General features: G+C 46.5%; 1 protein-coding gene across 1 annotated transcript; it reads left to right on the forward strand.

Annotated features, from left to right (window-relative positions):
* Window positions 1-1,276: 1,276 nt before the first annotated feature.
* LOC141176178 (microtubule-associated serine/threonine-protein kinase 4-like) lies at window positions 1,277-25,348 on the forward strand. The gene is made up of 5 exons (XM_073660173.1): window positions 1,277-1,567; window positions 20,805-20,897; window positions 21,096-21,195; window positions 22,544-22,605; window positions 25,259-25,348. The coding sequence occupies exons 1-5, from the start codon at window positions 1,277-1,279 to the stop codon at window positions 25,346-25,348; spliced, it is 636 nt and encodes a 211-aa protein (XP_073516274.1).
* The last annotated feature ends 13 nt before the right edge of the window (window positions 25,349-25,361 follow it).

Genomic DNA, 25,361 nt, shown 5'->3' on the forward strand with positions numbered 1-25,361 from the left:
TGGACCATTTGAAGAAAAGATCATTAATGAATCGTTTGTAGAGACAAACAAGTCCATCAGACGAGGGGGATTGCGCAATGAAGACCGAATCAAATGTACCCATGAAAATATTGGCATAACTTGGGGCGAATCTCGTCCCCATTGCGCAACCCCTCGTCTGCCTGTATGTAGTCCCCTCAAATGCGAATACATTGTTACATAGTATGAAGTAAATGCTATCTAGAGTAAACTTTTTTTGTTTCTCTGGTACAAGTCCATCCTTTGATAAGTAATATTCAGTTGCCTCCATTCCCAACTTGTGTGTTATATTTGAATAGAGGGAACTAACATAAAGAGTAAAGAATATAAATTCCTTCTGGGGATCTATTTCTTCAAGATAAAAATCAAATAGGTGGAGGTGGAGTCCCTTAGATGGGATTCTAAAGTGATCACATTTTTTTGTAGGAACAAATCTACATAGTGCGATAGGTTCGCTGTTATTGATCTTATCCCCGATATAATAGGACGACCTGTTTTTTTTTAGTGCATTTATGGATCTTGGATGGGAAATAGCAGTATGGAGTCCGATTACTAATGGATATTCAAAAACTTATTTTCCTTCTTATCCAAAATCCCTTCATCAATTTCTACCTTTATAAATTTTTTATATTCTATGAAGATGTTAACAGAATTGTCCTGTTTCATAATAATCAACATCACTAAGTAGATGGATACCTTCCTTAATGTAACATCCACGGTTTCCACCTTTATCAGCTCCTTTAATAATAATTTATTTATTGTTCCTAAGACTATAAATTGCTTGTCTTTCTGGAACCGTCATATTATCTTTCTTTTTTACGTGGGGAAAAACACGGATATCTTTCAATATAATCTGTTGAAAGGTTTCTAGATGTGTCCCTTTATGGTGGGTTGGATAAAAATTAGACTTCTCTTTGACCTTGACATGTTGATGGCTATAGGGGCTTCATTTAAGGTCTCATTTATGAGGCTGCTCCCAATTGCCTTCTTGCGACTCCCATCTCCCTGGATGCTGAAGATGGGGAATGTTTTGGTCTGGGCTTGGAGGGCGAGACGGGGCCTAGGGCTCGAAGACGCCGCAAGTAAGATGGCTGCCGCTTACCACATGCAGTCTGGACGTTCATTGCTGTTACTACGGAGGGAATTGTGGAGGCAAGTTCTGCAGGTGTCAACTCATTGATGGTGAAGCCCACAATTGGAAACGTACTAACTGCTGTATAAGGCAGGTAACTCCACTCTGACCATGTTAAGCACACAAATGGGGGACATGAAAACGGGCATATCCCGTATTAAGCAAGATCTGCATGAAGTTAATGAGAGAGTGGGGGAACTGGAGGAAAGAGTAAGCCATACAGAGGATAAACTGCCATTGACTCGAGATCTTGGAAAGGCGGTGCATAATATTTCTCTGCTGATAAATAAAGTTGATGACCTAGAAAATAGGTCATCTGGAAACAACCTTCACTTGGTGGGGATCCATGAGAAGTCAGAGGGAAAAAATCCTGTGACTTATTTTGAAACATGGCTGCCAAAGATCCTGGGAAAAGATGTGCTCTCCTGGTTCTTGACAATTGAAAGGGCACATAGGGTCCCTACTCGACCCCCCCACCTGGAGCACCCCCAATCCCTATGATTATCCGTTTGCTGCATTTTAAAGATAGAGACTTTATCCTGCAGAGGGCTAGAGACCTTAAGGACATCACTATAGATGGTAATAGGATCTCCATCTTTCCAGACTTCTCTATGAAAGTACAGAAAAAAAAGCACAATTTCAAGATATTTAAAAACGCCTGAGGAGTCTACAAATACCGTGCTATATGATGTTTTCCGCTAAATTACGAGTGGTTGCTAACGGAAATGTACATCTATTTGACTCTCCTACCTCTGCATTATCCTGGTTGGATGTCCCAAAAGTGGACATGAAGCGGAATATATTTCTAAGCACCTTTGTTATACAAAATACGAGACAGGTTGGTCTCTGCCTCATGTGGGTTGTGGCCATTAGCTAGCTATTAGCATAGCTAGACTGCTATGTTGGTTGTTAAATGTTCTTTCGATTGTTCCTTCTCTTCTTTTTTCCTGACTACTCCACTGCCTAAACTCACAGTCAGAGATGGAAATATATTTGCACATATCTGTGTACTGAGGATACGACCTTATACCGTATATGCAAGTATACTAATACGGCACAAATGCTAGATGTGGTGGCATGGAATGCTCGAGGGATGGGGGACGCCACTACGAGATGTGCGGTTTTTATATATTTAAAAAGGTTTCCCCCAGCTATACTTTGTATTTCTGAAACTCACATGGTAAGGGACAGAATTCATTTAATGCACATAAATGCACATTGCTTATGAATATAATTTGGTGTACTGGTGTACTCAACCCATTCTAGAGGAGTGTTCTGGTCCACAGAATGGTCCCTTTTTCATGTATTAAGTCCATTATAGATCCAGATGGTAAATATGTTTGCATAATTTGAAATATTTATATCATATGGTTGCAATATATATTCCACCATCCTACTCAGGTGAATTGCTTAAGAAAATATTTTCTTTTATTAGCTCTGTCCCTGAAGTCCCAACTTTCATCATAGGAGATTTTAATAATTGCTTACACCCCTATTGGGATAAATTTCACTCCGGCGCAAGTCCCGAGAATGCCCTACCCACATCCCTTGCTTGACTGATGGAAGAGATGAGTTATGTAGTGGTGTGGAGTATAAAAACCCCGGAGTAAGTCAATTTTCATTTTACTCTAGCTTTCATCACTCCTTATCTAGGATTGATTTAGCTATTGGGAATCCATTAATGTTAGAATATATATATTCGACTACCTATTTATCCCGCAATGTGTCGGACCATTCACCTCTCCTTTCGTTGGGCAGTTTTAATTTCAAATTGTAAAAGCGGCTCGTACAGCCGCTATATTGCTCATTCTGTAACTCATCCTTGGGTTTTACAATTTGAAATTAAAAGTGAAGTTTTAACAAGATATATACAACCCTGGTCCTGCTGGAGACATCTTTGCTTGCTTTCTCATTTCAATCTGAGAAGACGCACTCAGCAGTGGTGTCCTCTCTCCCTGTTACTATTTGCAATGGCCATAGAGCCACTGGCGGCCTTACTTAGATCTTCCGGGGAAATCTCTGGCTTTTAATGTGGTCACATAGAGCAGAGAGTATCTCTATATGCAGACAACCTATGGTACTTCTATATATAGGAAAACTTCAGGTCTCTATAATACCGGCCATAAATATAATGGAGGAGTATGGGAAATGGTCTTGGCTTTTAATAAATTGGTCAAAGTCCGCTCTGATGCCAGTTGACCCTCTTCCACTGAAGTTCATAACCCTACAATTGCAGATTCCCGTGGCTCCTGGGGAGACCAATGGAATACCAATCTCTTAACCTAGGCCCCTTATTAGCCCAATTTAGAACTAAGGTTAATACTCGGTGCCGCCTTCTACTGTCTATCATTGGTAGTGCCAATCTGATTAACCCCTTTCTGACGTGGTTAGTAATAGTACGTCGTACTGGCCCTGGCCTATTGGACCAGGTACGTAATGTTATGCGTGCTGCGATCGCGCCTGCACACAAGCGCCAACTTTCAACTGATAGCACTGGGTGTCAGGTGTGACAATGTGCCAGGAGCGGTTAAGCACTGCTGTCAGCACATTATCCCCCGAAATGCTGTGATCGAAGTCCATCGGAGCATTCCGGGAGCAAGGGGAGATAAGCGTGGCTTACTTACCTCCTCTCCGGCGTCCTGCACTGTCTGTTCCGGGTCCCAATAGTTGCCATGGTCACCCGATGTCGTCATGATGACATCTGGGTCACCAGGCAGTAGGAAGTTACTTTGATCAAAGTAACATTTGCCTGTGCACATAGGCGGATTATAATGAGGGCAATCCGGGCGACCGCCCGGGGCCCCGAGCCTGCAGGGGACCCGCGGCTCCAGGCGGGATGTCTAATGCCGGATTGCCCTCATTATATGTGCAGGCCGCCGCGGCACATAGCGGTAGCAGTGGCGGGAGGGGGGGGCCCGGACCGCTCCCCCAGCAGCGGCCGCCGCTACTTCTTCATCGGCCACGCCAGCACTGCAGCAGTTAACTTCCCTGTGCTGGCCCGGCCGCGTCACTGCTAGGAGACACGGCCCTGTGCGCGGCCGTGTCTCCTAGCTCTGACATCACGCAGTGCGCCCCGGCCTGCAGTGCTGCACCGGAAAAGAAAGAGAGCAGGCAGGAGGAATGGAGCCGGGGGATGGTGAGTGTGTGTGTATGTGTGTGCGTGTGTGTGTGCAGATGTGTGTGTGTGTGGGGGCAGGTGTGTGTGTGTGTTTGTGGGCAGGTGTCTGTGTGGGCAGGTGTGTGTGTATATGTGTGTGTGTGTGTGTATATATATATATGTGTGTGTGTGTTTGTGGGCAGGTGTGTGTGTGTGTGTGTGTGGGCAGTTGTGTGTGTGTGGGCAGTTGTGTGTGTGTGGGCAGTTGTGTGTGTGTGGGCAGGTGTGTGTGTGTGGGCAGGTGTGTGTGGGCAGGTGTGTGTGGGCAGGTGTGTGTGGGCAGGTGTGTGTGTGTGTATATGTGTGTGTGTGTGTGTGTGGGCAGGTGTGTGTGGGCAGGTGTGTGTGTGTGTGTGGGCAGGTGTGTGTGTGTGTATGTGGTCAGGTGTGTGTGTGTGTGGGGGGGGGGCTGGTGTGTGTGTGAGGGCAGGTGTGTGTGTGTGTGTGTGGGCAGGTGTGTGTATGTGTGTGTGTGTGTGTGTGTGAGCAGGTGTCTGTGTGGGCAGGTGTCTTTGTGGGCAGGTGTGTGTGTGTGTGGGCAGGTGTGTGTGTGGGCAAGTGTGTGTATATGGGTGTGTGTGTGTGTTTGTGGGCAGGTGTCTGTGTGGGCAGGTGTGTGTGTGTGTGTGGGGGCAGGTGTGTGTGTGTGGGCAGGTGTGTGTGTGTGTGGGCAGGTGTGTGTGTGTGTGGGCAGGTGTGTGTGTGTGTGTGTGTGGGCAGGGGTGTATGTGTGTGTGTGTGGGCAGGTGTGTGTGTGTGTGGGCAGGTGTGTATGTGTGTGTGGGCAGGTGTGTGTGTGTGGGCAGGGGTGTATGTGTGTGTGTGTGGGCAGGGGTGTGTGTGTGTGGGCAGGTGTGTGTGTGTGTGTGTGTGTGGGCAGGTGTGTGTGTGTGTGTCTGTGTGGGCAGGTGTGTGTGTGTGTGTATATGTGTGTGTGTGTGAACACTACACCTGACTTGAGGCCACCACCTCTTGGTTGTCCAATGTTCTTGCTTCTCTAGGGCTCTTCTCAGATATTCATTATACCAGCTCCCCAGAATACCAAAGTTAGGGTGGGTGACCGCGAGCCCTGGTGGTGGTCATAACTGCGGCCACCCAGGGGCAATACTCCATAACAACAATCCCCTGAGGTGGTGTAGGATGTAAGGACCTATTCACACTACATTCAGCGCTGCATTCAGGTCTTTACACAAGGCTTACAACTGAATCCCTGAAATTCAGGATTGTGCTGTCTGAAATGAGACATCTGAAAGCAGAGAAAATGGAGCCTAAAGATTCAGACTTTAGCCTCGGTTTGCCTTTGTTCAAATCAATGGCTATGTCAAGGCACATCTGAATGCCATTTTTCAGGGATTTAGATAGAAGCCTGGAAAGAGGTAATGAATGCATTGCAAAATTCAGTGTGAATAGGCCCTTATATCTGGAGTCTTGATATTGATGCCACAAGCATTATAGGCTATGTGCCCACGTTGCATTTATGAAGCAGAAAATTTCTGCTGCATAAATGCAAGTCCTCTCCCGGAAAAACGCATGCGGAATTCCGCACGCGTTTATCGCGCATTTTTCACGCGTTTATCACGCGTTTTCCACATGCGGAATTGCCTTGCGTTTTTTATGCATTGGACTAAGGCAATTCCGCTTGCGGAAACGCAAAATTAAATGACATGCTGCGGATTTTTGAACGCGGCATAAACGCTGCGGAAAAATCCGCAGCATGTGCATAGAACTTGCGGAATCCCATTGGGGAACATGGGGTGCGGATATACATGCGTTTTTCAAGCGTTTACGCTGCGGAAATTCCGCAGCATATACGCTTGAAAAATGCTACGTGGGCACACAGCCTTACTTGTTTTTAACTTAAAAAAAAAAATACACACACACAAATTACACACACACACACACTATACATACACACACATACACACACACACTATACATACACACACACTATACACACACACACACATTATACACACACACACACTATACATACACACACACACTATACATACACACACACTATACATACACACACATTATACACACACACACTATACATACACACACACAAATGTGTCTGTGGGCAGGTGTGTGTGTGTGGGCAGGTGTGTGTGTGATGTCTGTCTGTGTGTGTGTGTGTGTGTGTGTGGGCAGATGTCATTGTGTGATGTCTGTTTGTATGTATTTTTGTGTTTCAAATGTGTTTATGCGTGTCTGTATATGTTTGTGCGTGTATGACTGCATGCATCCTCCTGCTGAGTATAGTTGGCGCCGTGCGGCCTCCTGATGTCTCTGGGGGGGCTCCGTGCGGCCTTCTGCTGTGTATAGATGGCTACGTGCGGCTCCCCGCTGTGTGTAGATGGCTACGTGCGCCCCCCGCTGTGTATAGATGGCTATGTGCGGCCCCCCGCTGAGTATAGATGTCGCCGTGCGGCCTCCTGCTGTGTATAGATGGCTACGTGCGGTCTCCCGCTGAGTATAGATGGCGCTGTGCGGCCTCCTGCTGTCTCTGGGGGGAGCGCCGTGCGGCATCTATACTCAGCAGGAGGCCGCACGTAGCCATCTATACACGTATACTCAGCAGGAGGCCGCACGTAGCCATCTATACGGCACCATCTATACACAGCGGGAGGCCGCACGGCGCCATCTATACACAGCGGGAGGCCGCACGGCGCCATCTATACACAGCGGGAGGCCGTACGGCGCCATCTATACACAGCGGGAGTCTCAGTGCTTTGCAAGAGCAGTCAATAAATTCTGCTTGACTAATTCTGAGCACCATAAAGTCTGGTTCGCTTCTAACCTGCTGTCTTCATTTTCAGCTTGCTGAATTCTATCTCATTTACTGTCATTCGAGACGATGCCTTTGCTGGTCTCTTTCACCTTGAATACCTGTAAGTGTTCCACTTAATGTCATATTTTTGATTCTGTTCTTCTTCATCTTTTGGCATGTGCAATTGTATGAGCAAGTATTCATATGAATTTATGACCTACTTAAACCTTTGAGGACCTTAAATTTTATTCAATCAAATTTTTTTCCAGTTTAAAACTATGGGACATATATGTGCCTTGGTCCTCAAAGGGTTTTTAAAGGGGCTGCAAACATAAATACGAAAAAAATAATTCAATTAGTGCTTTTTGTGTTCATTTAATTTTTATTTGAAGTCCATTTTTTTATATACCTTGAAATTAAGCCCTACCCCATGGAATGAAGCCCTACCTACATGACATCTGAGAGCTACATGGATCCCGCTTGTGAGGTGCCTGTCCGTCACTACTATTCAGTTTTAGGGTCCACTCACTAAGCCATATATTCTCTCATGCAAGAGAATAGGGCCAATTATGCTAATGACACTGGGCTCAAACTCTGTCAGAGCTTCAACTGAGTGTGATCCGATTCTCTCGCAGCACAGATATGGAGAAGATGGTGAACTTAATTTCTCCATCTTCTCCATAGTCTCAGTGAGTGTTCATCGGACTGCACTTGGATGACATCCGAGTGCAGTCCAATGTTTTACGTGCACCCATAGACTTGTATGGGTGCACATGGTCCGAATATCGAATGAGATTATTTTCTCATGCCAATAATCGCACTGTCCCATAGTATAACATAGAGCCGAGTCCTATCCGATAAAACATCACATAGCATTCGGCCGTGTTATACGACAGTGTGAGCGAGCCCTTAGAGTCAAGGAATATTTACATGCAGATGATGATGATATTACTCTCCAAGTGTATATTTTTTTAGGCGAGTTCATAGTAAATGCTTTGCATTTTTGACATGTGATCAACTAAAGAACAAGAAAGATTTAGGACCTCGCCTAAAGAGAAACGGAAAATAGTTTGGAGGACTTGCATGTCCTTTTTTATTTATTATGAGAAAATCATAAAAGATCCCGTTTTTTAACCATGCTGTGACTTTCTGCTGAGGGAGAGGGAGAGAGCTGCCCTATTCAGAGTCTGTAATAAGACCTGCTGACAAAAGTGTTGAAGATACAGTCTAATGTGAATTAACAATGAAAAAAAGTTAATTTAACAAATGGCTTGTATTTTTTTTAATACAAACTTTTTTGTCTTTACAGCTCCTTTAAAGGGAATCTGTCATCAGGTTTTTGCCACCTAATCTGAGAGCAGCATAATGTAGGGTTAGAGGCACTGATTCCAGTAATGTGTCACTTACTGGGCTGCTTAGTGTTGTTTTGATAAAATCATTGATTTGTCAGAAGGTAATTATCACTAGATGACTAGTAAGTTCTGTAGGACCCCACCTCCATCACTGATCAGTAGATTTCTGTGTACACTGAGCATGGGCAGAAAGCTGCCAATCAGTGGTGTGGGTGGGGCTATACAGAGCGCAGCATTCAGAGAGCTGCTAGATCTGCAGCAGATAAAACGGTGATTTTCTCAAAATGACAACAAGCAGCTGAAAAAGTGACACATCGCTGGAATCAGGGTATCTGCCCCAATATTGTGCTGCTCTCAGATGAGGCAGCACAATTAATATTATGCCGAATTAATTTCCCGTGAACTATCACATGATCTATCACAGGGGATCATGTGACATGTCACGTGATAAATCAGGTGTGTGGAGGGGGCCCGCGCCTTCTAAACTGCCCGGGGCCCTTGCTACTCTTAATCCACCCCTGCCTATATCCCCGGAGCGGCCTGGCTGCCCCAGTATGCCGGCGAGTCGCATACCTTGGGCGACTTTAAAGAAAGGCTGTATAGACTGTTCAAAGTTTATCCCCTGACAGAAGAACAGAAAGTAAGCATACTGATAGGGCAGTTAACTGGTGCGGCCCAGCGGGAGGTAAAGTCTTGGACAGCTGAGGAGAAAAGGACTGTAAGGGGGGTTCTGACCCATCTACGGGACACCTTTGATACCCGTACCTCAGCAGAAATCAAAATGCGGTTCTATGGATGTAAGCAGCGAGCTCAAGATAGCATCCGAGATTATGCTCTAAATTTACAGGAAGCCTTGGGGGCAAATTAAGCAAGCTGACCCTGGCAGCGTGCAGGATACAGATAAACTATTGACTGACCAGTTCATAGAAGGTCTGCTGTCCAGCGCCCACAGAACCCAGCTGCGCCTCATGGCCCTACAGAACCCCGATTTGACTTTTGCACAGTTCAAAGATAGGGCCATCCAGGTGCTCCGAGAAACTGCACCGGGTGGCGCTGTAGCTTCCCGGCGCCCTGCCATCCCTTACCACCAGGGGGCGGCGCCCTATCCCGCAGACCTTGTGGGGGCCGATGCGCAGGCCCTAAATCCATCCCCGCCTGCAAACCTGCACCATCAGGTCCAAGAACTAACAAAGAGTGTTGCTGCATTGACCAGGACCGTACAGTCGTTACAGATGGACCCGTCAGGACCAATCAAGCTGGCTTCCAGTCCGGAGGATGTCCCGTGGCGTCGACGCAGGAGGATCCCGTCGTTCAGCGGGAGGCCCGCCGATCATTACACTGAGGATGGACAGCCGATTTGCCGCCGTTGCAGCCAGCCGGGACACGTAGCCAGGTACTGTACTTTAAATGGGTCCGACCTGGGGCAAAGGGCCAACCCCCAGGCATAAGGTCATCAGGCCCATCTAATTGGCGTGATAAGTACGTAGGGGGACGCCCGGTTTTACCCGTAGTGCTGGACGGTATCCCCATGAGTGCACTGCTGGACACCGGGTCCCAAGTGACTACCATTCCCTATGTACTTTTCAAGCAGTACTGGAGTGACACTGATATAACTCGTTATCCAGACGATGACTTGAGCATCATCGCCAGCAATGGTCAACCCGTGCCGCAGGTGGGGTTCAGAGAGATGACCATTAAGATTGGTAAAGTTGAACTGCCGGCACAGGGAGTGATCATTGTGGACATTGACCGTCGAGAAAGTCACCCTAAAATAACCTTGGGTACTAATGTGATTGAAAATTGTAATTTTGCAGCAGGTGGCGATGAATGCGAGCTCCAGCCAACAGAGGGTCCTCCAGAAGGAGATAAGAGCCCTGATGAGATGGCAACAGGTAGAACTGTCTGGTGGTGAGATCGGTAGCGTGAGGATGAGCGACCCGTTCCCCATTGCTATGCCCCCCAAAAGTGAAATGATCTGGTGTCGGACTGCAATCGGGTTAAGAGGGAGAGACTACCAAGCCATGGTAGAACCCGTGTACTCAGACAGCAGGCCCACCATTTTGACAGCCCGGGGGGTGGTCTATGTCCGCCATGGAAGGGTGCCCGTCCGGATCTTAAACATTGGGGAAAGGGAAGTACACTTGCCCCGGTACGCTACACTAGCCAAATTGTATACTGTTGAACACAATGCTGTCAGGGCCGTGGAACCCTTGCCTCCATCTCCCCAGGCGGAGGGTAATGGTTCCCAGAAACCCAAGGAGGACTGGTGCCAGAAACTCCACGTGGGTGCTGACTCCACTCCCTTGCACCAAAAACAAGGAGTCTACCGGGTGGTTCAAGAGTACGAGAGAATCTTTAGTAAGCACCCGCTAGACTTCGGCAGAGTGAAAGGAGTAGAACACCACATCCCCACGGGGAGCCACCCACCAATAAAAGAAAGATACAGACCTGTACCACCCCGCACACAATCAGAACGCAAAGGGCATTCTGAGAGAAATGAAGGAAGCCGGGGTCATTAGAGACAGTTGTAGCCCCTAGGCAGCCCCCTTGGTTCTGGTAAAAAAGAAAGACGGTACTATGAGAATGTGCGTGGACTATAGAGAAGTCAATCGTATCACCCATAAAGATGCATACCCGTTGCCTAGAATAGAGGAGTCTTTGGCCGCACTAAAATCAGCTAATTTCTTCTCTACTTTGGACCTTACTAGTGGGTACTGGCAGGTTCCTGTGGCAGAGGCTGATAAGGAGAAGACCGCCTTCACCACCCTGATGGGATTAAGTGAATTCAACTATATGCCGTTCGGGCTCTGCAACACACCCGGGACCTTCCAGAGGCTGATGGAATGCTGTCTAGGGCACCGAAACTTTGAGACGGTCCTACTTTACCTGGACGACGTGATTGTCTATTCGAAGACTTACGAGGACCATCTAAAGCACCTGGCCGAGGTGTTCGATGCCCTGGCAGGCTTTGGCATGAAAGTGAAACCCTCCAAGTGCCATCTGTTAAAGCCGAAGGTACAGTACCTGGGACACGTGGTGAGTGCAGAAGGAGTAGCCCCCGACCCTGACAAAATCACGGCAATAAAGAACTGGCCAAGCCCCTCTAACATAAAAGAAGTGAGGCAGTTCCTCGGGTTGGTAGGCTACTACCGAAGGTTCATCCCCAGGTTCACCAAGATGGCAGCCCCTATGCAGGACCTCCTTATAGGACAATCTAAGACCAGAAGCCAAAAGCCACCCTTCAAGTGGGACAAGCCGGAAGAGGAGTCCTTCCGCCAGCTGAAGATGGCCCTCACGGGGGATGAGATCCTGGCCTACCCTGATTATGGCCAGCCTTTTATCCTCCACACAGACGCCAGTAATGTGGGGCTGGGAGCCGTACTGTCACAGAACCAACAGGGCAGAGAAAGGGTGATCGCGTACGCCAGCCGGAAGCTGAGGCCCACCGAGAGAAACCCGGAGAATTACAGCTCCTTTAAGCTGGGGTCATTGGCAGTGGTGTGGACCGTAACAGAACGTTTCAAGCATTACCTGGCCTCTGTGAAGTTCACTGTGTACACGGACAACAATCCGTAGACACATCTGGAAAATGCGAAACTTGGTGCCCTAGAGCAGCGGTGGATGGCCCGGCTAGCAAACTATGACTTCACCATCAAGTACCGGGCAGGCCGAGCCAATGCCAATGCAGATGCCCTATCGAGAATGCCCCACTTGCCCGATGAGGGAGAAGATCCAGACGAGCTGGAGGAAATAGAGCTCCCTGCATTCCACCGGTACGGGGCCACTCAGTACTCCCACCGTGTAAGAGACAAAGACTTGACCACTGTCATGTTCAATCCCTTACCTCACCACGGCTGGGCTGAAACGCAAGATAGTGACCCTGCAATTCGCCTGGTGAAAGACCTCTTGACCCAGGCAGACGCTAGCCCTGGCTCGGACGCTCCAGAGGAAGCCAAGCAGTTATGGAAGGAGAAAAGCAGGCTATTCCTCTACGAAGGTAAGCTGTGCAGAAGGCATGTCAACCACCGGACGCACGAGCTGACCTGGCAGGTAGTGGTCCCGAGACGAGATGCAGCAATGGTCCTGGAGGCCTACCATGACAGAGCGGGACACTTCGGGTGGAAGAAACTGGAGTTCATACTGAGAGAGCGGTTCTACTGGGTCGGAATGAGAGGGGCCATAGAGAAGTGGTGCAGGGACTGCGGTCCATGTAACCTCAGAAGGAAGGACGGTACCAGCCAGAAGACGCCCTTGATGCCCATCATCACCAGGCAGCCTCTTGAGCTGGTAGCTCTGGACCATGTGAAACTGGCTCCAAGCCGGTCGGGCTACGTCTATGCCCTGACAATAGTGGACCACTATTCCCGGTTCCTGGTGGTGGTTCCTGTTAAAGACTTGACAGCCCAAACAGTGGCCAGAGCCTTCCAACAACACTTCTGCCGGAACAGGTCTTGACAGATCAAGGTCCAGGGTTTGAGGGTGATATCTTCCAGGAGTTCTGCAACCTCTACGGCTGTAAGAAGATTCGGACAACGTCTTACCACCCACAAACCAACGGGCTATGTGAGAAAATGCTAGTGGGGAAAGTCAGGTTAGACCACCACCAGACAGTGGGTTACGCAGGTCAACCCGGAGCACTAGGGGGCAAATACCAGCTCGCTGGAAGATCTAAATGCTGTATATTGTAAATGTTTTATGTTTGTTGCCTGGTTGCTAATTATGTTTTTCCAGTCTTTCTAGTTCATGGACTAACAGGTTATGTACGCTGAATAAGCGGAACTATCTTGTAGATAGTTGCACTTGGTGCCCTCTTTCGAAGATGGCCACGGAAGAAAAATCTGTCCGGTGTGGCCTCCTTGTGGCCCAAAGTAGAGAGCTCAGCCTTGTCGTCACGCCCAAGGCCAGGAAATTGGGGTTTATGGAAACAGGTCCCCACACCGTGGAAAACTTCACCTTGTTGGGTGAAATGGACACCCGGTCACGGAAGCGCCGTGACCTCAAGGACAAAATATACTTGTATATATGTTATGTTGTCATTTATACCCTGTATTTGTGTTTCCTGTTTAGTCCGGAGTACTAAATTTTACTAGGGGAGAATGTGTCACCCCAGGCCTGGATGCCACAAACAATAATCTGTGTCTGAGAGCAGGAGGGAGGTCTACTGGTTAGGGACTATTAGCATACAGCACCTCCTGTCCCAGGCCAGCAGGGGGAGCTGGCTGCCCCTATAAAAGCTGGAACTGGGGGCAGGGTTAGAGAGAACTGGAAGACCTAGCTCAGGAGTGAGACTAGTCCCAGAGAAGGAGGGACAGTTCAGCTGTAGATGAGGAGTCCGTGAGGCAGAGGAGTAACTGCAAGCCAGGGACAGAGGCGACGAGAGCCAGTCCTGGAAGAGAACCAATCTACCGGGCATTGGGGTCCGGGGCTGTCAGGGTTACAAGCCCAGCAGCAGAGAACCAACCTGCGAGGGATTTCAGGTCCCTTGGCCTAAGAAACCTGGAGGCTCTGCCACACAGAGGGACCTGTACAGCGAGGAGCAAGCAACAGGTACCCAAGGCCCTAGTCGCATGCCATACAGGCGAGAAGTACACGGCCAGCTCAGGGACGTGGGCTATTACACCACGAAAAGGGGGATAGTCAGAAAGAGCATAGAGAGAACGGTAGGCCTACACACTCACCCTGACCAGTGAGGCTCGCCCGAATGCTCTCAGACACCCAGGCCCATTCCTAACCGGTACTGTTGAGTCATTAATAATATCTAGAATAAAGACCCTGAACTGTTTGAAGCGGACTCTGAACTCTTACTATTGCGGCCTGCACTATCACCCCCAACATCCACCTACACTGCTCTGAGGCTACACTCTTCCCGTGGGGAGTTATCCTACACCTGTGCTGCACACCAACACCAGCCTCAGTAGTCTGCCTCGTAGCGGCGGTTATCCCTGACCACAATCCACGGGTGGCGTAGTCGGACATTCAAAACACTGATAAATAGACTGCCACCATTTGGTCTGACCACCCTGAGCCACGGGATCGGGTTGCCACTACTACGCCCATCAGCACCGTACACTAGAAGGCCCGGTTCCGTGTACCCCACGGCCCAGGGGGCGAGTCATGTGCATCAAATTATACATACACATATGGGGCAGTGGGGCTTCATACTATATACAGGTGCTTCTCACAAAATTAGAATATCATCAAAAGTTAGTTTATTTCAGTTCTTCAATGCAAAAAGTGAAACTCCTATATTATATAGAGTCATTACACACAGAGTGATCTATTATATAGAGTCATTACACACAGAGTGATCTATTATATAGAGTCATTACACACAGAGGGATCTATTATATAGAGTCATTACACACAGAGGGATCTATTATATAGAGTCATTACACACAGAGTGATCTATTATATAGAGTCATTACACACAGAGGGATCTATTATATAGAGTCATTACACACAGAGGGATCTATTATATAGAGTCATTACACACAGAGGGATCTATTATATAGAGTCATTACACACAGAGGGATCTATTATATAGAGTCATTACACACAGAGGGATCTATTATATAGAGTCATTACACAGAGGGATCTATTATATAGAGTCATTACACACAGAGGGATCTATTATATAGAGTCATTACACAGAGGGATCTATTATATAAAGTCATTACACACAGAGGGATCTATTATATAGAGTCATTACACACAGAGGGATCTATTATATAGAGTCATTACACACAGAGGGATCTATAATATAGAGTCATTACACACAGAGGGATCTATTATATAGAGTCATTACACACAGAGGGATCTATAATATAGAGTCATTACACACAGAGGGATCTATTATATAGAGTCATTACACACAGAGGGATCTATTTTAAGTGTTTATTTCTGTTAATGTTGATGATTATGGCTTACAGCCAATGAAAACACAAAAGTCATTATCTCAGTAAATTAGAATACTTCATAACAACAGCTTGAAAAATGTTTTTAAAATCTGAAAAGTTGGCCTACTGAAATGTATGTTTAGTAAATGCCCTCAATACTTGGTCGGGCTCCTTGTGCATCAATTACTGCATTAATGCGGCAATGTGGCATGGAGGCAATCAGCCTGTGGCACTGCTGAGGTGTTATGGAAGCCCAGGTGGCTTTGATAGCAGCCATCAGCTCATCTGTATTGTGGGGTCTGGGGTCTCATCTTCCTCTTGACAATACCCCATAGATTCTCTATAATAGATTCTCTATGGGGTTAAGGTCAGGCGAGTTTGCTGCCAATCAAGCACAGTGATACTGTTGTGTGTAAACCAGGTATTGGTACTTTTGGCCGTGTGGACAGGGGCCAAGTCCTGCTGGAGAATGACATTTCCATCTCCATAAAGCTTGTGGGCAGAGGGAAGCATGAAGTGCTGTAAAATGTCCTGGTAGACGGCTGCGCTGACTTTGGTCTTGATAAAACACAGTGGACCTCCACCAGCAGATGACATGGCTGCCCAAACCATCACTGATTGTGGAAACTTCACACTAGACCTCCAGCAGCTTGGATTGTGGCCTCTCCACTCTCCCTCCAGACTCTGGGACCTTGATTTCCAAATGAAATGCAAAATTTACTTTTCATCTGAACACAACACCTTGGACCACTGAGCATCAGTCCAGGTCTTTTTCTCTTTGGCCCAGGTAAGACGCTTCTGGCGTTGTCTATTGGTCATGAGGGGCTTGACACAAGCAATGCGACACTTGTAGCCCATGTCCTGGATACGTCTGTGTGTGGTGGCTCTTGAAGCAGTGACTCCAGCAGCAGTCCACTCCTTGTGAATCTCCCCCAAATTTTTGAATGGCCTTTTCTTAGCAATCCTTTCAAGGCTGCGGTTATCCCGGTTGCTTGTGCACCTTTTTCTACCACACTTTTTCCTTCCACGTCCATTAATATGCTCGGATACAGCACTCTGTGAACAGCTGCTTCTTTAGCAATGACCTTTTGTGGCTTACCCTCCTTGAGGAGTGTGTCAATGACTGCCTTCTGGACATCTGTCAAGTCAGCAGTCTTGCCCATGATTGTGGAGCCTACTAAAACAGACTAAGGGACCTTTTTAAATGCTTAGGAAGCCTTTGCAGGTGTTTCTTGTTAATTCTAATTTACTGAGATAGTGACTTTTGTGTTTTCATTGGCTGTAAGCCATAATCATCAACATTAGCAGAAATAAACACTTAAGACAGATCACTCTGTTTGTAATGACTCTGTATAATATATGAGTTTCACTTTTTGGATTGAAGAACTGAAATAAATTCACTTTTTGATGATATTCTAATTTTCTGAGAAGCACCTGTATGTAGTAGTGCGGCAATTATACTATATACAGTCAGGAGTATAAGTACTTGATACACTGACAATTTCGAAAGTTTTTCCACCTACAAAGAATGAAGAGGTCTGTTTTATTCTACTTAACTGCTGCAACTTGGACCTTTAACAGGATTTATATTTGACCTATGAGAAAGCATACTATGTGTATTTGGCAGATTAACTCAGGCATGTTTATGATAAACTGAATACCTGGATTGGAGTCCTATTTATATACAGAATATTGACTATTAATGCTGACAGAGTAAGTCTTAGGCTATATTCACACTAGGTGTTTTTTTTCTGCAGCAAAACATAATCTCTTGGCAGGAAAGAAGTAGCGTCAAAAACGCAGGTTTTGGTGTGTTTTTTTGCAGTGGTTCTTGGTGCATTTTTGGTGCGTTTTTCAGGATCCCAAAGTTCAGCTTTGCTTCCATCATAGACACATGAAAACAGGTCACCATTGCAAGACATATGTTCATGAAAAAGTACACATTACAAATGTAACGGGGGGGGGAGGTGAATTGGTCTGGAATGGTTTATCTAAGACCCTGGCAGTGCATTGATTTTGTAGGACACTATTTACTTTCACATTATGGTTTGCCATTGAGTTGCTCAGGCATTGTTCATTTTCACACCTCCCTGGGCCACACGTGTTGTTCAATCTCACACCTAGCTCAACCAATGTTTACTTTGTAGGCATCACTAATTTAATTAAACTGTAATAATCCAAGCTGCTATCTCAGGTGACCAAGACAAGATGGTTTAAAGTTGGGAAAATCACAGGAATAAATGTGTGTCACATACTTGCTTTTTTCACTAAAAACGCAGCAAAATGTTCACACTAGGCTTTTTTTCAGCATTTTTTTCCACCACCCTTTTTTTTAATGGGTGAAAAACGCTGAAACAAGTGACATACTCTATTGCAAAAAGCCATGGAGAGCACAAAATACTGAGGACAAATAAGCAAGCTGTGTGCATGAGATTTCGGAAATCTCATAGACTTTGTTGGTACTGTAAAACGCAGCTGAAAATTTGCATAAAAAAGCCCGCTAAAAAAACGTCTAGTGTGAATATAGCCTTGTATAACAGTTTGCCAATGAGTTAGGATATATGACCACGATGCAGAAATGCTGCAGATTTTTCCTAAGCGTTTCTGCATCTCCCTGGGTTGTCAAGCGCTTTGCCAAGTGATTTTAGCATCACTTGGAAAAGTGCTTGACAACTTGGTCACACTATATAATTCCATGCAACCGGCATGGATTTACATAGTGTGACCAAGTTACAATGCTGCAAATGCAGCATCAATAATAAAAAAAAAAGAATAATAATGGTGAAAAATAAAAAAAAAACATTATACTCATCTTCCGATGGTCCTCGATCTCCTTCTCCGGTGCGTCCGGTGTCTTCGGTGGATCACGATGCTGTAAAAGGACCTTCCATGACGTCATTTAGTCATGTGACAGGTCATGCGACCGCCGATGTCAGCGGTCGCGTGACCTGTCACATGACTAAATGGCGTCATGGAAAGTCCTTTTACCACCGCGAGCAGCCGAAGAGCCAGCAGCACCGCCTGGAGCAGACAGGGGCCATCAGAAGGTAAGTATATGTTTATTTTTTATTTTAATTCTATTTTAACTACAGGTACTATGGTACCCGGGTCTGGAGGAGAGTCTCTTCATCTCCAGACCCGGGTACCATCCACGCATTGAGTCGCATAATATCCACATGTGTATTTGTAGTCATTCGGATGTTATGCGTTCCAATGCAAGTCAATGGCGGCTAAATCGCAGCGACTCTGCAAAATTAATAGACGTGCTGCGGATTTTTCCGCAATGATAATCCGCAGCGGAAATCTCCGCAGCATGTGCACAGCACATGCGGATTATCATTGGGGACCATTGCAGACCTATCACCAAGCGTTTTTTAAGTGTTTCCGCGGCGGAAGTTACGCTGCAGAAACGCCTAAAAAGCGCATAGTGGGCACACAGCCTTAAAAGTTCTATGGTGAAGAAAAACACGTGAGATAATAAATGCGAAATATACAATATTTCCCATAATATGACTGAGGATATCTTTAGGGTGTATTCACTGTTTTTTCTTCTGCAGCAAAAATGCTGTGTTTTACAGTACCATCTTAGTGAATGACATTTCTGAAATCTCATTCACATGCTGTTTTTTTGCATTTTTTTTAATCTGCAGCTTGTCAAGTCTTTCAGAGGTTTTGCAGCATTTTTCACCCATTCAAATGAATGGAAAAAAAAACACAAGTAAAAACACCTGAATTTTAAGCAGCGTTTTTCCTGCCACCTTTGATTTTTGGGGTAGAAAAAAAATGCTGCCAAAATCCAACTTGTGAACACACCTTTATCCTGGTTGTGTTCTAATTGGATATAAAATAGAACGGCCATGATAACATGGGTAGTTAATTGTATGGTGTTTTCACTTTATATAATACCAGGCCGCATTCTATTTGCGCAGAGCTGCTCCGTGAAGATTCTATCACAAGATTCCGTGATGACATCACAGGTGATGGTGACATCACTGCTCACAGTCGCTATATATACAATGCACATAGGCTCACCCGTGCCTTTCTTGGCTCTATAGTGACTGATAGCACTTGCAGTTTTTCACTATGGCTGGAATTGTTTTGGACATTCCTCAGGTAAAAGCACTATTGTTGATCCTTATGATCAATCGTCCTAACAGTGTGCTTCTACCACCCGATGGCGTCCTCAGCTTCACTCACCGGCTGGTGATGGAGCTAGTAAAGGATTGCCTGACCAAACACCGACAACGTCGTCTAACGTCAGACTATCTGACGGATTTACTTCAGAACATCAGGACATTACTACACCAGGTAAGTGGCGGACACTCTGCACAGAGCATCTCAATATTGATAGATAATAATGGAGAGATAGAAGCTTTTTCTTCTAATATATCATATTTTGCAGACCATAAGACGCACCAAAAATTTTTGGGAGGAAAATAGGAAAAACATTTATTATAATAAAATGGGGGTCTGTCTTATAGTCCGAATTTTCGGTTGCTTACTGAGGGGGGTGGTGGCAGTGGAGCAAAGTCACAGGAGGCAGAGTCGCTGCTGCAGGAAGTCGGCAGTAGGAGTGGGGCGCTGCTGCGGGCCCCAAGCTGGGAGGAGCGGGGTGTCCAGAAGGTGCGAGGCTGCAGGCCCTGGGCTTCAAGGAAATGTTAGCGGTAATTCAGGAGGGGAGGCCCTGCTCTGCTTATTGATTTCTCTGCAGTGGGCTTCAAGAAGTAGGCTGCTGGAGATGGCCAATACGCAAATTGAGATCTCAGCTCGTCATTGAGCCGAGATCTAAATCTTCACATGCACTGCCTCCAGCGGCCATTTGCCTGAAGCCCACTGCCAGAAAATCAATGGGCAAAGCGGGGACTCCCCTCCTAAATCACCGCTAACATTTCCTTGAAGCCCAGGGCCCGCAGCCTCGCACCTCCTGGATACCCCGCTCCTCCCAGCTCGGATGGAGAGTTCCAGAGTAGGGGGGATGCACGGGAGAAATCTTGTATGCGATTGTGGGAAGAGGAGATAAGAGGGGAGTAGAGAAGAAGATCTTGTTAGGATCGGAGGTTGCGTGCAGGTAAGTACCGGGAGACTAGGTCACAGATATATGGAGGAGACAGGTTGTGGGTGGCTTTGCATGCCAAGGTTAGGGTCTTGAACTGGAGTCTCTGGGTAATGTGTAGCCAGTGAAGGGATTGGCGGAGCGAGGGGAGAAGCCAGGGAATAGCGGGGGGACAGGTGGATTAGTCAGACAGCAGAGTTTAGGATAGATTGGAGGGGTGCGAGAGTGTTAGAAGGGAGGTCAAAAATTTTGGAAAAAAAGGCATCTTATAGTCCAAAAAATACGGTAAAACACAACGAGTCCCCAAATACATTATATAGTCATTGTATCTGCAGACAGAGAACCGATGTCACATACAATTTCCGCCTCCATTCTGACCGCTCTCATCTCAAAATTCTCCTTTCCATTTTTCCTTCTTTATAGGCTGAAGAAAGATCTCAGACTGAAGATTTGTCTGTCTTTAAAGAACTGGCCGAAAAAGTCCTGTCTATACTAGAACGCTCATTGGAACGCCCGGTAAGGATCAATATTAATAGACGTATCTTAATCCACCGTATCTGAGGAGACTTTCTGAGAAAAGGTCTGAAGATGGTGCGGGATTTGTATCGTTACAATTGGTGCATCTGTAAATGTTGGTTTAGTCCTTCATGATTTATGTATTTGGTGATTTAGTGAAATCTTCCACATATTAATTATATATATTATATCTATCAGGAAACAACAGGAGGCGACGCCAAATATGGGCAAAATGTGACCCCGAAAATCCCTGACCCTAATAGGAGTCAGCCGGAGCTGAACAGCGATCTGATTACAGGTGAGCGATCACCCGACCTTCTACAAGGAATGTCCAGATATTACAGAGGACGGAGGATAATGTTAGATTTACTCTCTACTCTGTGTAATGGGAACCTGGCAGCACATTGTTACATATAGAAGTAGTGGTGTGACGGTATAGGCCATTGTCCCCTAATAATAATTGTTTGTAGAAATCCAATGTGCCAGTCAGGAGAAATGTAAAGTAGACACCATGTACAAATCAGAATGGAAGTGCGCTGGGGGCGTGAAAGAAGAAATCCAAGTGCAGTGACACGCCCCCAGTGCACTTCCAGGCTAATTTGCAAATCTCTCCTATGTTTCAGCTCTCTTACCATCACTCATATGTGCAGCGTGGGTGGGGGGTTCCTCATTTATGTGATGGAGGGTCCATTCTGCAGTGCTATAGCAAGTAACATGAAATAAATTAAATTTAAATTGCATTACTGCTCTAGAAAATGGGAAAAAACTAAGATACTGAGCACATAATTTGGCCAATTCATGAATGCCCAGCAGCCAATGACAAGGCGATCTTTTTGTTGGAATCCTCTCCTAATGTGAATCCTCTCCTAGGCTGAAGCCTACATTTATATGGGTAGGTAGGATCCTGTTGTAATTAAAACCACCCCGGGCTGATGGGTGGAGATTCTCAGCAAAAAAGGTCGCCTTGCCGTGACTGCTGGGCATGCACCGAGCAAATGAAGGTCGCCTTGCCGTGGCTGCTAGGCATGCACCCAGCAAAAGAAGGTCGCCTTGTCGTGACTGCTGGGCATGCACCCAGCAAAAGAAGGTCGCCTTGTCGTGACTGCTGGGCATGCACCCAGCAAAAGAAGGTCATCTTGCCGTGACTGCTGGGCATGCACCCAGCAAAAAAAAAGGTCACCTTGCCGTGGCTACTTGGCATGCACCCAGAAAAAGAAGGTCACCTTGCCGTGGCTGCTGGCCATGCATGAATTGGCCAAATTATGCGCTAAGTATCTTCCTTTTATCCTATTTTCTACAGCAGTAATGCAATTCAAATTTCATTTATTTCATGTTTACATGCTATAGCGTTACAGAGTGCAACTTTGTTAGTTATGTATTTGGATGGCTACTCTTAGTATGCACCTGTTCACACCCATTTTCTTTTCGGAAGTGATGGTCAGTCTTTTGTTATTTATGAAGGGGTTCCTCCATCATTTCCATTACATTTATCTATGGATTCCCCGTATATTCTTATATTTAGAATCCCCATATAACGAGTATTAATCCCATTTACAGACATCTTGTCATTTCTCCGTTATATTGCTGTATTATCTTTGTAGGAATAATATCCTCTAATACATTTCATTTCTTCATCATTATTTCAGAAACAACTGAGCTGTCGAATCCTAACAATGGAATTAGTGAGATCCCGGAGATCCAAGAATCCGTAAGTATCATAGAGGGGGATGCGTGTGTGTCATCAGATCATGGGGTGTGAATGACTCGTCCAGTATTATCCCCCATACAACCATGGGACGTCTCTATTCTAAGTGTAGATGACCCTATGGTGTTAATTACATTTGAATTACAGGGAATCTGTCACCAGGTTTATGCTATTTGGTCTGAGAGAAGCATGATGCAGGGACAGAGACCCTGATTCCATGTGTTGATTACTTTACTCGGTGGAGCAGTTGTGATAAAATCACTATTTTTTTCTGCTGCAGAGCTCTGAATGCTGAGTCTTGTATAACCCCGCCCACACCACTGATTGGCAGCTTTCTGTGTACACTGTGCATAGGCAGAAAGCTGCTAATCAGTGGTGGAGGCAGGGGTACATAGCAATAGGACTACCTGGCTAGACAGATAGTCTTCTAGTGATAATCTACTGATTTTATTGAAACAGCCACACACAGCCTAGTAAGTAACACATCACTGGAATCAGGGTCTCTGCCCCTACATCATGGTGCTTTCAGAATACATAGCAAACACCTGGTGACAGATTACCTGTAAGTCCTCCTCTGTGTGATCTCCCACATTATCCAGAATGTTATAGTAATGTATGATGACCGTTGCAGGGCGGCTCCAGGATTTTGTGGGCCCTGGGCGAAAGAGTCTCAGTGGTTCCTTTAACACATACCACGATTCATGATGCACAGATACCGCAGATAAATAAATATATATATATATATATATATATATATATATATATATATATATATATATATATATATATATATATATATATATATATATATATAGTACAAGCCCGAAGATTTCACTTCTTACATTACATGAGCGATATCTATTGTAAATTCCACAATAACTCAGAAAGCGGCGAATCCTCACAGCTCACAGTGCAGACCGGACAGTAATGTCCTCCACACAGTATAATGGCACCACATAGTCCTCTATACCGTATTATGAGCTCCATATATTGCTCCATATAGAATAATGGACCCCATAAAATGCTCCACGCAGGCTGTGCCCCCATATAATGCCCCATGCAGGCTGTGACCCCACACATAATGCCCCATGCAGGCTGTGCCCCCCACATGATGCCCCATGCAGGCTTTGACCCCCCACATAATGCTCCATGCAGGCTGTGACCCCCACATAATGCCCCATGCAGGCTTTGACCCCACACATAATGCCCCATGCAGGCTGTGCCCCCCCCACATAATGCCCCATGCAGGATGTCCCCCTCCCACATAATGGCCAATGCAGGATGTCACCCCCCATATAATTCCCCATGCAGAATGTCCCTCCCACATAATGCCCCACGCAGGCTGTGCCCCCCCACATAATGCCCCATGCAGGCTGTGCCCCCCCACATAATGGCCCATGCAGGATATCACCCCCCATATAATTCCCCATGCAGGATGTCCCCTCCACATAATGCCCCATGCAGGATGTCCCACCCCACATAATGCCCCATGCAGGATGTCCCCCACACATAATGCCCCATGCAGGATATCCCCCCCACATAATGTCCCATGCAGGATGTCACCCCCCATATAATTCCCCATGCAGGATGTCCCCCCCACATAATGCTCCATGCAGGATGTCCCACGCCACATAATGGCCCATACAGGATGTCACCCCCCATATAATGGCCCATGCAGGATGTCACCCCCCATACAATGCCCCATGCAGGATGTCCCCCCAACACATACTGCCCCATGTAGGATGTCACCTCTCACCCCATATATTGCCCCATGCAGGATGTCACCTCTCACCCCATATAATGCCCCATGCAGGATGTCACTTCTCCCCCCATATAATACCCCATGCAGGATGTCACTCCCCCCATATAATGCCCCATGCAGGATGTCACCCCCCATATAATGCCCCATGCAGAATGTCACCTCTCACCCCATCTAAAGCCCTATGCTGGATGTCACTCCCCCCCCCCCATATAATGACCCATGCAGGATGTCACTTCTCCCCCTCATATAATACCCCATGCAGGATGTCACCCCCCTATATAATGCCCCATGCAGGATGTCCCCCCATATAATGCCTCATGTAGGATGTCACCTCTCACCCCATATAATGCCCCATGCAGAATGTCACCCCCCCCCCATATAATGCCCCATGCAGGATGTCACTTCTCCCCCCCCATATAATACCCCACGCAGGATGTCCCTACCTCCCCCCCATATAATGCCCCATGCAGGATGTCACTTCTCCCCCCATATAATGCCCCATACCTCCATACATAAAAAAAAAAAATCAAATGCTCACCTCACTGCTCACCAGCTGTGGAGAAGCAAGTATTGTGCCGGCCGTGGTCCTGGGCAAGCATTGGGGGGGGGAGCAAGGCCCACTAGCTGGCGCTGGCACCACTCTCCTCTGCTCACCGGTCCCATAGCTCGCCAGGGTGCCCGACAGCAAGTGGGCCCCTCGCCTACTCAGGGCCCCGGCACTTGCCTGGGTGTGCTGGGTGCTAGCGCCAGGTCTGCCCAGCGTCCGGTTTGTATCCTCCCAACATCATATCAGTGTAAATCATCTGGGACATAATATGGGGGGAGAAGTTTTTGCATCTGTAACTTTTTTCCTGCATCTTCAATAAATCAGTATTATTTCTTATTCTTTTATAGAGCGTGATGGATTCATTGGTTCCGGCGAGAAAGCCTCATATGAGCGACTATGAAACTTCCAAACTCATCAGCAGTGGAAATTTTGGGTGAGATTTCTGTTGCC

This window comes from Phyllobates terribilis, unplaced genomic scaffold, assembly GCF_046119375.1.
Source record: "Phyllobates terribilis strain yellow unplaced genomic scaffold, ASM4611937v1 Scaffold_17__1_contigs__length_24005725, whole genome shotgun sequence".
NCBI lineage: Eukaryota > Metazoa > Chordata > Amphibia > Anura > Dendrobatidae > Phyllobates > Phyllobates terribilis.